The sequence below is a fragment of the Ursus americanus genome, chromosome 33, assembly GCF_024610735.1.
Source record: "Ursus americanus isolate L20-20 chromosome 33, mUrsAme1.1.p, whole genome shotgun sequence".
NCBI classification, from domain to species: Eukaryota; Metazoa; Chordata; class Mammalia; order Carnivora; family Ursidae; genus Ursus; species Ursus americanus.
This window is the reverse complement of record NC_142159.1, coordinates 5,673,512-5,686,943: the sequence shown is the minus strand read 5'-3', so window position 1 is coordinate 5,686,943 and position 13,432 is coordinate 5,673,512. Positions and strand designations below refer to the sequence as shown.

The 13,432-nt window shown below is 43.9% G+C and overlaps 1 protein-coding gene across 1 annotated transcript in view; it reads right to left on the bottom strand.

Moving 5' to 3' along the window:
- Positions 1-13,432, bottom strand: part of CSMD2 (CUB and Sushi multiple domains 2) — a 571,607-nt gene that overhangs the window by 206,971 nt on the left and 351,204 nt on the right. Inside the window, exon 14 of the mRNA XM_087858682.1 lies at positions 189-515. Coding sequence (XP_087714808.1) covers positions 189-515 — 327 coding nt within the window. The remainder of the gene's footprint in view (positions 1-188; positions 516-13,432) is intronic.

The window sequence follows — 13,432 nt, the reverse complement described above, 5'->3', positions numbered from 1 at the left end:
CCCTGACCAGCAGCCAGCACTTTCTACTTTTCTGGTCATGCTGGAGCCCCGTGCCGGGGCACTGCAGCCCCTCGAAGCCCTTGGAACTGGCCCACCCACATCAATGCTCCTCCATGGGGGCACCCTCCACCATGCTCAGAGGCCAACACTCTGAGGGATGGTCCGCCGGAGACAGAGTGGGGACTCACTGGTAAAGGTGATGTTGAAGCCCCTCTTCCCTGTGGAGTGGTCAGTCTGGAACTCGAGACGGGCCACGTGGCCACTGCTTGTGATGGAGGAGGGGAGCTGGTTTCCCGAGAAGGTGCCCAGGACCGGGGCCTCAGCCGTGGCCCCATCCTTGATGACCAGGAAGTCAAACTGAGGCTCCACATCGATGTCATTGAAAGCCAGGTGGATGCGGCTCTCGGGCCGGGCCAGGATGAGCCAGACGCAGTGGAGGTGGTTGCCGTAGTCCTCTGGGTAGTTGGGCGACAGGACGACCCCAGAGGGGCTGGTGAAGTTGAAGAAGCAGGAAACTGCAAGAGAAGAGCCGTGGAGGTCAGTGTGCGTCCCAGTATTCTGCCTGGGCTACTGGGGGCTGGCACGGGGAGCATTTCCTTAGCCTGAAGAGCAATGGAAAGAAACATAACACAGGGTTGGGCCAGACTGGCTGGCCTCTGAGCTCTAGGAGGGAGACATGCTGGGTTCCATGCTGGGCATGGTGCTGGGAAGGGCCCCTCCGGCAAACTACAGACATGGCGGAGTTGGTCCTCTTAGCTGCTGCTGATCCCCTGGGTGGTAACCAGGGTCAGGGCATGCCAAGTCCATTTCTCCTCTTTAAACATTATGATAGGTATGCCCTGGGGATTTGGGCAGCCTCAAAGCTATATAACTACGCTAAGGACGTGCTGGGTAAACACTGTCTTTCAGAGACCAAAGCTTTGGAAGAACCATGGGGGAGGGGTGATGGTGCCTTGTCCCTGTGCCCCATCCATTTCCTGTTCTCTCTCCTACATTATCCTCAGGACACACTCTTCTGGAATTCCTTATTTTAAACTCTTGTCACACCAGTGACTGACAGACCCTGGAACAAGGCTGAGGCAAGGGAAGTGCTATAAATGGAAAAACAAACAAATATGCAAACACGAAACCAAAATTAAGAGGGAAAATAATAGAATGAAATAAATTGCAACAAATATGCCAAAGGGTGAATATCAATATTAAATTAGAGCTTTTATAATTGCATAAGAACATCACCAAGATGAGCAAGGAGTATGCTCACAGGATTCATCGGAAAGAAAAGAAGAGTTAATATGAAAACACAGTCCATTTCACTAGTAAAAAAAAAAAAAAAAAAGAAAGAAAAAATACACAGCCCAATATTGTTGAGGCTTCATGAAAACTCATATGTATTTATTGCCAGTTGCAGAGTAAAGTTGATATAATCCTTTTGGAAGGGAGTATATGAATTCTTATCAACAACCACAAAACTATTCAAATATTCTGACTCAGTAATCTCTAGAAATTAATTCAAAAGAAAAAGAGCCGCATGGACAAAGATGTTTATAGTGACATAATTTTATTACAGAGAAAAAAATGTGAACAACCTATATGCCAGCCTAATAATATGAGGTAAATTATAGCCTTTAATGTGATGCTGTTTGAACGAAATCATTAAAGTGAAAAATACGACCCTGCAGAAAGAACGTTAAGCATCATTTTAAGTAAAACAGTAGATCATAAAATTATATGTACACTTCCGATTATAGCTATTACATATTTACATGTGGATAAAGACTGGACATGAGCCCCCGAATAAAAATTGTTTTCGAGTAATAGGTTTTGGGGTAATATTTTTTCAAAATGAAAACAATATTTAATTTTTCTGACTGCAAAAATTATATAGGATCATACTAAACACTTTTAAATGTAAAAGTATAAAGAGGATAAAAACTAATATGGACAAACATTTAAATCCTTTTATTGCATTTATGTTGATGTTTGGTGTTAATAATAGTGAAATTTAAGTTAGCATAACAGTTGGCTTATTAATTATAATGAAGCTGAGGTGAAAAATAATAATGAAATCATGCTTGCAAAAGAAACACACACACAAAACAAAGGAACTGGTGACTCCTTATGTTGAGCTTCCCCTTCCTTTCCCTGACTCTACCCATCCTCCCCTTTTTACATTAGGTACCCCTTTTCCAACCTGCTACTCAAAGCCCTCCCATCCAATTGTGCAAAGTGAACCTGGTCGTGAAGACACATTCAGTCTTATTCCTGTAGTCTCTGTGTTTAAGGGGTATAGAAAGAGTCTGAGCCAAGGGGAGAGATGGACACGAAAAAGCTTTTAGGCTGGGGTGGTTGGGTGGCTCAGTCGTTAAGCGTCTGCCTTTGGCTCAGGTCATGATCCCAGGGTCCTGGCATCGAGCCCTGCATCGGGCTCCCTGCTCCGCTGAAGCCTGCTTCTCCCTCTCCCACTCCCCCTGCTTGTGTTCCCTCTCGCTGTGTCTCTCTCTGTCCAATAAATAAAATCTTAAAAAAAAAAAAAGAACAAGCTTTTAGGCAACACAATATAGAGTTAATAGTGATTATTATACTATATTAATGGTGGTTACTAAGTGCAGGCACTGTTCTGAGCACCGTCATCCATTAGTCAATTTAGCTGTCACAATAACACTATTTGGTAGGTAGCCCGTTTTAAAGATGAAGACACTGAGGCACGCAGAGGTTAAGTAATTTGCCAGGGTTGTGGGTGAGTAAATGGTAACAGCAAGTTAAAATCCATCTGATTCCAGGGACCAAACTCTTAGCCACCCCTCAACATCCTCTTATGAGAACAGTACTGCCCACTGGGCCTAAAAGTGGAGTCCATGGGGTGTTCTTAGAATTTGCTGAATATCGACCTGTCAGCTCCTAACCATTATATTAGCACTGAAGTCGGGGGCTCTAGGCTGGCCATGGGTGTCCCCACACAGCCATGCTGTCTCTAGCTTTGAACATAATGCAAATTGTGAGGAATCCTAACAGAGCCAACGACCTTGAAGACAAGGGGCAAAATCACAAGTAGAACCTACCGGTCTGCCTGCTGGTCTGCCTACCAGTAGAACCACACCACGGCAGACCAAAGGCAAAGAGAAGTGCTAGGATTTCAGAGGAAAGACCATCAGAAGCACCGTAAGCATTTGCAAAGTGGATTTGCTGTAGAGGAGAATTTAATTAACATCACCTGAGTCCCCACCCCCACTCCAACACTCTATCACATTATTCTTTTTTCTTTAAACCCTTTGTAGTGGGCTGCCATCTTGCAAAGCTCCAGGAGCACCATTCTGAGCAGCTGCGTACGGTAGCTTTACTTATCACTCTCTAAAATGATCTTGTTCACTTGTTTGTGGTCTGTCCCTCCCTCGCCCCAACACATACACATATGCTCCACGAGAGGAGAAATCTTGTCTGTTTGATTTCTCTCGGTCCCTAGTGGCCCCCACAATGCCTGGTGCATTCATTGTAGGTGCTCAATCAGCAAATCAATATTTGCTGAATGAATCAATGAGTACAGTTGACCCCTAAACAGCACAGGTTTGAACGGCACACATCCACTTACATGTGGATTTTTTTTTTAATAAATACAGCACAGTACTGTAAATGCATTTTCTCTTTTTTATGATTTTCTTAATAACATTTTCTTTTCTCTAGCTTACTTTATTGTAAGAATACAATATATAATACTCTAACATACAAAATATGTATTAATCAAATGTTTATGTTATCGGTAAGGCTTTTGGTCAGAGTAGGCTATTAGTAGTTAAGTTTTTGGGGGATTCAAAAGTTATATATGGATTTTTCAACTGAATAGGGTTGGGTGGGGAGAGGTTGACATCCCTACTCCCGTGTTGTTCAAGGGCTAACTGTATTTAATGGTTGATACCATCTGAAAAGATGGGGACATGAATAAGTGTGCCTCATGTTCCCGTCCCGTTCCAACCCCCAAGTAACAGAATTGACCAAGGTCTGAAAAACAGGTGGATACCTGAGTCAGCTCTGGAAACTAGGAAAAAATACTGGGTCATGACCTTCAACGCATTTCTCTTAGACATAGTACAGATCTGTTTCTAAATAATTTAGAGTAGAAAAGAGAATGACCCAGCCAAGTTGCTGAACAGCAAAGACAACAGAAACTGCTCCCAGCGTCAAAGACCTTAAAAAATATATTATTCACATAACAGTCATTAAAAAAACACTCAAAGATGTTCTCTACCCAACCAAGAGATGAATCAAAATGAAGAACTCAAATGTGGGAAAGTTATGGTTAATAAAAGAAAAAGATTAGGAACAAGCAAATAGATGATATAGTAAAGAATCTAAATAATTGCTATAAACATAGTTATAAAACAGAATGCAAGCATAACAAATATTTCTTCGAAGAGAAGATAAAAGATATCACTCCTGCCCAAACCCCAGGGTAAAACTCTGCAGATGACACTGATAGAAAGCATGAAGTTGGAGCAAGGAGATATGCTAATTTCCTCATCTTGCAAGAAACTCTGTTATGTAGTTTCTCTGGTTAATTAGAGAAATATAGGTTAGACCATGTTTTTAAAGATGTTAAGAGTAATTAGTAATAGACTGTAAAGTAGCTTATCTTCAAAATTACCAAAGGGGAAAAAGAAAAGCAGTCAATTTAGCAAAAAATGGAATTCGGAGGACACAACAAGGAAGCATAAAGAGGGGAAATGTAAAGTAAATGGTAAAAAAAAAAAAAAAGACAAGAGACAAAACATTATTTATGACAGTACACATATACAGGTTAACCTAGCCCAGTAAAATATAATCCTCATTTTGGAACAAGACACACAGCTTACACAAAGTGACTCAGAATAGTTAAAAAGAAGGGAAGGGGCCAAGATAGCTCAGACTTCACACTAGGAGAGTATTAAAGTTTACCAATGCCGAGGCTCCAGAGATTCCTGTGTGTTTGGTGGAGTGGGTCCAGAGCATCGACAGGTTCTAAAAGTTCCCCCAGGTGACCCTAAATGCACAACCAAGGTTTCAGAAGGACTGGTGGAGGCAAATGCAAGCCACCCTAAAAGGCGGTTTTAATAGTAAGATCAGATCTTTGGATGCTCTAATGTCACACCAGACTCTTGGACGATCCTTGTTTTTGGTCAAGAGTCTTATGGACAGCTACCAAGAGACATTTCTTCTTGCCCCTGGAAGGAGACGAAGCTCATAAACTGACACTCAGAGAATCAGAGTGTGGCCCTGCAGAGCTTGGTCTAATGCCCTAAGAGATAACTCAGACTTGTTGCCATGAGGGCAGGAAAAGGGAGTATGCAATGTGCTACAAAGGTCTAATTTTTCTCACTCTGAAAATTATGTTTGCATGCTACCATGGAATGTTTCTGTGAGAGAGCAGAGTTTGCTTCTCGATGTCCAAAATGAGGAAAACATCAAGTGCTATGATTGGATCTCATCATTATCAATCACCCAGGTTAAAAGAGGGAGATAAGGTGCCTACCCCCTTTGTAAGTAGTTATGCTTATGGACCCCAACCTTGGGTAAACCTTCAGAGGGCTCTGCCATTGGTCAGACTTTTGAAAACTGATAAAGGTGGAAAACTCATTAACAGGTATATGCATAATTACTGTGTGTAATATCAGATCATTATTTGATACAATCTTGAGTAGGAAACACAAGGGGTATTTTCATTGCTGGCTTCACTGCTTTCAAAATGATAATTCAATTGGGGGGGGGGCTGACAAAGCAAAACAAAGTCCAAAGATAATATTTAAGCAGTGGATGATGCACAGATTCCAAAATGAAGATGTGACAGTTATGATACTTTATGGCCAAAGCATCAACAAAGATCAAATAAACTGTTTTTAAAAAGTACAAGAGTTGGAGAAAAATATACTAATCTGAAATCAAAAGTAAGTAAAGTTAAAGAGGATCTGAAAAATACTATGCGTGTGTATGTGTTACATGAAACTCCAACAAGGAGCACACCCTCTTTCCAATACCCATGGAATATTACAGAAATGGATTTTATCTTAGGATAGAAGGAAATCTCCATAAACATCTCCACGAAGCAAAAAATTTGGGGCCACATTCTCTGTTCACAGTGCAAATGAACTAGAAATCAGTATTAAAAGAATTCAGGAGAATCCCTAAATCACTTAAATAAGTTCTTGAGTTCAAAAAGGAAATGAAGTCTGTCAATACAGACTAGTTAAAAGAATGATGATGATATCAGGTCAAAGCTGTATTTCATGGAAAATTCATAGCCTCATTCATTATTAAATTACAGAGAAATAAGTGAAATGAATGTTTAAACTCAGAAGTTCCAGACAGGATAACTGAACAAGATCAAGGAGAGAAGGAAGAATAAACTTAGAAAAGAAAAAATAGAAAAAAATAATGAAAAAGTCCCATAAATAAGAAACTTCTCACTGGTCTACTCAAGAAATAAAAAGAGAGAAGGTACATATACATATAGGATAGTAAAATTAAGGCACTAAGTCAATTACGAAAGAATAGTATGTGTAACATATTAATAAATTTGAAATCTTGACAAAACAGAATTTCCTAGGAAATTCTGAATTACCACACTTGTGTGAAGAGAAAAACATAAGAAAACTGGAATGTACTTAAGGAGTAGGTGGTTTTGTGGCTAGCGCTTTAAAACTTTAAACAAACCATAATAGCCATGCTATTTAAATTAATTTTGATACAAATACTTCCATAAAACAGTATATATGATACACATATTCACACCCACCTACTCACACACCAACATACCCACAGTGTAAAAAGAAATCCCATATGCAAAGTGTTAGCAAATCAAATTCAGCCCTACAACAACGAATAAACACAGCTTATATAATGAAAACAACAAAACTTTACTGATAGGCAGAGAAGAAAATTTAAAAATGAGAGACGCGCTATTTTTCTGGATGATGAGTTCATATTACTAAAATGACAATTATCCTCAAATAGTTGTATACATTGAACATAACTCCAGGCACAGCTCACACCATTTTTTTTTTTCTGAAACTTAAAACAATTGTAAGATCCATCTGTTGGAATAAACAGGTGAAAAGAGCCAATGTCTCCTTAAAGAGATGAGTAATACGTATGAGGTGACAGTCAGCAGTCCCTTACAACAACCCTCTGAGGTAGACACTATTATCCACATTTTACGGATGCAGAAGCTGAGACCAGGTGTTCAAGTAACCTGCCCCCAGTCACACTGCATGGGGGTGACGGGCTGAGATATGAACCTAGTCGACCTGGTTCCAGAGCCCAAGCTCTCAGCCATGACACCTTCTTTCTCCCATTGTAAGGAGGCCTTGCCCGCTCAGATGTTAAAACATGTTCTAAAGCTGCAAGAGTAAAATCTATATTATATTAGCTTCAAATGAGAGAGAAATGGAGCCAAAAAAGAAAAGTTCAGAAACACACACAGACATCTAAAAATTTCGTATATGGTGAAGGGGGCTTTTCACTTTGGCAGGGCAAAGGTGGACGGGTCAATAAAGGATGCTGGGACAAATGGCTAACCAGCTGTGGAAAAAATAGATTCATACCTCACCCAACGTACCACAGAACTACTAGAAAAAAATATAAGGAATCTTTTTATAATCTCAGAGGTAGAGAAGGACTTTCTCAGCATTACACCAAAGTTAGAAATCATGTGGGGAATGATATTTTTAACTACAGAAATGAGAAACTTTTGGATTTTAAAAAATCACCATAAACAAAACCTCAATACTGAGGAGCAAGTGGAGAGGAAATATTTGCAGGTTATTACAGTTAAATATTTACTATGTTTACCATATACAGAATGATAATTCAATAAAAGGATAAACACTCAAAATAGAAATATGGGCCAAGGAAATTAAGAGGCCACTAACAGAAGAATAAAGCTGGTCAACAGAGATGTGGGAAATGTACAATATTATTGGAAAACAAAAACGTCAAACGACAGAGCTTTCAAGTTGGCAAAGGAAAAACAGACAGCATGGAACTTTGCAAGAGAACGGAGAGAAGCTGGCAGGGCAGATGGAGACCAAGCAGCCGAGGTAAGAGGAAAGACAGGAGAGTGGTTTCTACCAGGAGGGACTATCTGCTCTGAAACACAGTGGAGCAGCTGAGGAGGGCAGAAAGCCACCCTTTGGGTTTTAGTGACAAGAGGTCATCGGTGACTTTGGTGCGAGCGTCTCTGCGAGTGGCGGACACAGAGGTCAGAGTAGGCAGGCGACAAGGGAGCAGGAGCTGAGGAATGGATGCAGCAGGGAGGCCATCTTGTCAAGGAGGTCTGTGTGGAAAAGGGAGCATTAGAGAACGGGCAAGACGATGTGGGGTGTGAAGAAAGAGCTTTACTTCTAAGTTAAGAGAGACCAGGGGAAATGTCAGTGGTGACGGGCAGGACTCGGCAGACGCGGAGAGGCTGCAGAGACAGAACAAGGAGGACGGATTACACACAAGGCATAAGGTTCCTGAGAAGGTGGGAAGACTGAGGGAGACGCTATAGCGAGATTTTTGAAACAGTCCATTAATCGCTGGTCGTGAAAGTGATGTGGTGGGATTGAGTTAGCTGCTAAGAGAAAAGAGAAAAAAGGAAGAGAATGGAAATTATCTGAGCACACTGTAAGTAGTGAAGGCAAGTGTCATTTGTAAATCGTAAGCTTTGATTAGTGCAGGTGTGTGTGTGTACCGCATTGCATTTCTTCCCGTGAGTTCGAAGGTGTTCATAGGTCCCTGCTTTAAAGCCTAAAAGGGATGTATGATCTACAGGGGGACTGCTTTTTGATGGGAAAGAGTGAACATCTCCATTATAAAGGAGAGAAGGATGGGAAGGAGTATAATCTGCAGGCTGGGTGTCTTTGGTGTTTGCAAGGTGGGGGCTGTTGCCAGCCTGCCAGGTGGGAGGCCAGGTCACGCTCCAGTGCCAGGCGTGGGCAGGGGCTGCTCCTGGGTCTGAGCGGAGTGGCGAGGGGACAGCTTCCACGGAGAAGAGAGCAGCAGGCTGACCTGAGAAGCACTGATGGGTGGCTAGGCGCTGCTGCAGCTCCAGCGAGCCGGGTGCCCCAGATGCTGCAGCAGCGCTGTTTGCCTGGCTGGGCGATTTTCTCCAGCAGTGCTCACCCAAGCAGGAGAGGCCCCATCAGGTCGTTCTTGCTTCATTGTGGGTCTCTGGACCAGTACAGTGAGGCAGCTCTGCTGATGAATGCTATAGCTGAGCTGGAAGCAGAGGCTTCACAGACCCACCCTTGAATGTCTTTGGCCTCCTGCTCAGAAGCTCAGTGTCTGTTCGTGTTCATCAGAGTTCTCTTAACATCATCTCTGGCGCTGGAGCCTGGCCAAAGTTCTCACTTAACTTCACTGGGGCTGCGGAAGCTGTGAGAGCTTCTCCAAGGTTACACGCAAGAGGGGTGAAACTGCACCCACCCCCATCCCCCGCCGGGCTCATCCTTATCCTAAAGGAGATTAGGTTAAGGTGTGGTTCTCTTTGAGAACACTGAGGATGTCTACAGAAACTCCCACATTCCAAAGAGAGCATTAGGGGTCAGTGGGCAATGCTGGCCACGTATTTCCCAAGCACACGGTATGTCCTCTTAAATTCATACTGGATGCAATCCAAACCACAGGCCATGAATTATACTCATAGTTTTGCATTCCTTTTTTCTTTTTGTTTGTTTGGTCCAATCCCCACCTCCCAGGCAGGCAAGATTGGGGCGCTGGTGTCCTGAGTTAGATGAACAGAGCCTTCAACAGAGCTGATGTCCCCCTAATTCCTGAACCATGTCCATTCTGTCCTCCATCACGCCCACTCACTTTTCCCACCTCTGGCTCTGGTGCCCCTTTGCAGTCATCTGCCAGCTTTCCTCCTCTACCTGACATTCACATTATGGAACATGAAGGGACCGATTTTAGGGTTGTCTTCTCCTAGCTCACGTCCTCTCTAGGACACCCCACCGCACACATGACTCTTTAATGTATGCCCCCAGGACAGACAACTCTCCTGAGCCCTAGACCTGTATAAACTGTGGCCTTTGCAATCTCTCCACCTTGTCTGAGGGTCACTGGAGCACCTGCTGTGTGTCAAACACCGCTCCCGGTATGGGGGGTCTGGCTTGGCAACCAACGAGGCAGAGAAGCAAGCTCTCAGCTCTCATGAAGTTGACACTGTAATAGCATGTAAGCCTGGGAGAAGGGAAAAAGTGAATATAGTGGGGGTGGCCAACTTCCAATGAGGAGGTCAGAGATGGTCTGTGTGAGCAAGGAGCCAGCCATCGCAAGGGAAGACCACAGCAGACGGAGGGAATGAGCTTGGTGCAGGTGAGGGACAGAAGGGGGAGCACTGTGGCAGGAGCAAGGCGAACCCCGGAGCGACTAGGAATGGGAGATGACATGAAGAGGATGGCAAAGGGCTTTCAGACCATGAAAAGGAGTTTGGATTTTGTCACAGCGAATTAAGCTAAATATGTCCAATATTGAACTCCGAAGTCTTCTTTCTCAAACCTGGTTCTTCTAGATTCTAGGGTCTGGAATATTCCCTGGTGTCAGCAAATGTTTCAGCCTTGTCATCACTCCGTGATGGGCTTTTCTCTTCTCACTACCCAGCCACTACTGCTTTATGCCATTGCCTCCCAAATAAATTCCAGGAGCCCGGGTCCTCCTGCACACGGCAGACTGGGGAGGGAACCATCTGACATACATCTCTACTGGGGCTCCCACTGGCATCTCAAATGCATGTCCAAAATTGAACTCTTTATCTATTTTCCTAAGCCTCCCTCATACCTTATCTCCATGAATGACAACACCCAGTTACCTAAGCAAAATATATCAACTCCTTCTCCCTCACTCCCATATCCAATCAGTAACTAACTTTGGTTGATTCTATCTCTTCAAAATCTCTTGTACTTGTCACATCCCCATCACGCCCGTTAAGTTAAGGCCCTCTTCCTGCTGCAATAGTCTACCTGGTTTCTTGGCTTCAAAGCTCACTCCCTCTGAATCCATTCTCTGTAGTGGCTACAGAGTGAATATCATAAATCACAAATTCTCATGAGGTTACATCCTTTCCTGGACCTCTTTAAATACTCCCTATTGCACAGAGGATAAAACCCAAACTCCTCAAAAGGGCACAAAGGACCCTTAGAGACCTAAGGCCCTCCCACTCCCCCACTGCATCCTACATCCCAGCTGTGTTAGATGACTCACAGCCCTATAAATGGGCAAGGCTAACTCCATGTCTTGCCCAGGCCTTATTTCCTCTCCGGAATGTTCTCTCCTCCTCTCCACTTGGAAAACGCTGTTAAGCATCATATCTCTTGAGTGGTGTGGGTCCCTCCCACCTTTCATTTATCCTTCTGGCTGCAGTCATGGAGTCCGTACACCAGGCTCATCTCACTCAGTGCCTGCTAACGGCTTTGCCCTATCTTCTTGAGCTTCTGCCTTCTGCCATGAGAACAGAATGCTTTATGTACAGACTGGTCCCTCAGCCTGGCTCTCAGAATGAGAGGCCATGTAGAGCCCAGCCAAGTCCCACAGAGCTGTAACTGACCTACAGCCCTCATGAGATACGAATGAGAAATAAATGTCTGTTGTTGCAGCCCACTGAGATTTTTGGACTGTTGATGCCACAGCACAAGTTGATTAATACACTATGAAAAGGGATATGAAGAACTCAGAAAGTGAAGGACTGTCTTTTGCATAAGGTGGTTAGAGAAGGCTTCTCTGGGGAGGTGGCAGCTAACAGGTGATGAGAAGGACCCAGGCACCCCACGAGCATTCCAATATGGTGAACTGCAAAGCGCAAAGGCACTGGGGTAGGAAGGAGTTTAGAGACTCTGAGGATCTGAAAGAGGGCCAATGAATCTGGGCAGCGTAAGTGAGGGGGCAAGCGGCGTGGGATGAGGGGAGAGGTAAGAAGGAGTCAGTCACATCATGCTTCATAGACCTTGGGCTCAGAGATCTCCCTCAGCATCCAAAACGTTCAGCTGAGGCCCAATCCCTTTCTTGGCATACAGTCTGTTGGGTCATAGTTAGAGTAGTCACGTAATACATTGCCCAAATTGGGACACTTTTGAGAATACTATTAATTCCTTTAGGACACAAGATATAAACTGGAATTGTCCCAAACAAATCTAAATGTATGGTCACCCCACTCATGGTAACTTTATTTCCTTCTGCAAGAGTACCCTTTATCTTGAGGGGGTGGCTTCTGCCTCAAGCTCCCCATTCACCATCCAATCTCCTTCAGGAGCTGGAATCTTAAACTGAAGCTCACTGGTGGGGTTCCGACAATTGCTAAATTCTTGCCTCCCACAACCAGACCCTGTTCCCTGCACTTCTTTAGAGGTTGGCTAAGTTCTTGGCCTAAACAGACAATGCCACTCCTGTTCAGCTCTTGCAATTACCCACCTGCGGCCATGATTGCTTTTTGCCACACCTCTGGAATAATGCCCACGCAAACCATTCCTGGTGCTTATCCTAGCCTTTAGACCCTATTCAAAGCCAGGCTCTGAACTGGGGTCTGATGTACTCCTTAGCTGCTGGCTGAGGACTGCTGCCACCAGCTCCCAGGACAGGTCTAGAACCTTATGGAACAAAGCATAAGGAAAGTCCCTGCTCTGCACTTCTGGGATGAGGCTGAGTCTATACTCTTAGAGCTCAGGTTTTATCTTGAAAATAGACCATAAATTCTTTGAAAAATATACACAGCGAAGCCAAGCCAAGCCAGTACCCCCAAGTTGGAACAAATGTGAATCCTGAAAAATTTGGGTTTGCCTGTTACCTTTCACTTACTAGTTATTTACCTTTTCGGGGGTGGGTGGGAAGCTACTTCTTCACTGACTTTGTTTCCACATGTATAAAAATTGGACTAATAACTGCTAAGTCCCACCTCTGCTGTGAAGATTCACCGTGATGATGCTTCTGAAGGTGCTGAGCACAGCACCATACCTGGGCATGTGGGAGGTACAAAATCAATTTTTGTTGAGTTGAAATGAGGCATCTCCCACCTCTGCTGCTGATGGCTGTGTCTCCACACATGCTCCTGGTTAGCCTCTCTCCGAGTCTCAGCCAGCCCATGGAGGCAGCAGGAGAGGCGTCTCCCCACCCCGCCCCTAGCACAGCCCATTGCTCAACCAAGCAAGACTCCAGACCAAGGTTTGCTTTCTGGTCCTTAGTCCCTCTTCTCCTCAAATGAGTGAGTGGGTAACTCCAAATCCGTAAGATTCTGACAAAATTCATTTGCAGGAATGACTGAGGGCTTGGTTGCTAACTATGCATGGTGTGACCTTGTGTGTGAAGACCAATTTGTAAAAGGTGACATAGTCTATCAGCTACAAGGGGGGACCTGGTGCTGAAGAGATATATACCTGAGTATTATATATTCTGTCAGTCTCGAGTTTTGTCTGGGACTCTGATGAGCTGTGCCATG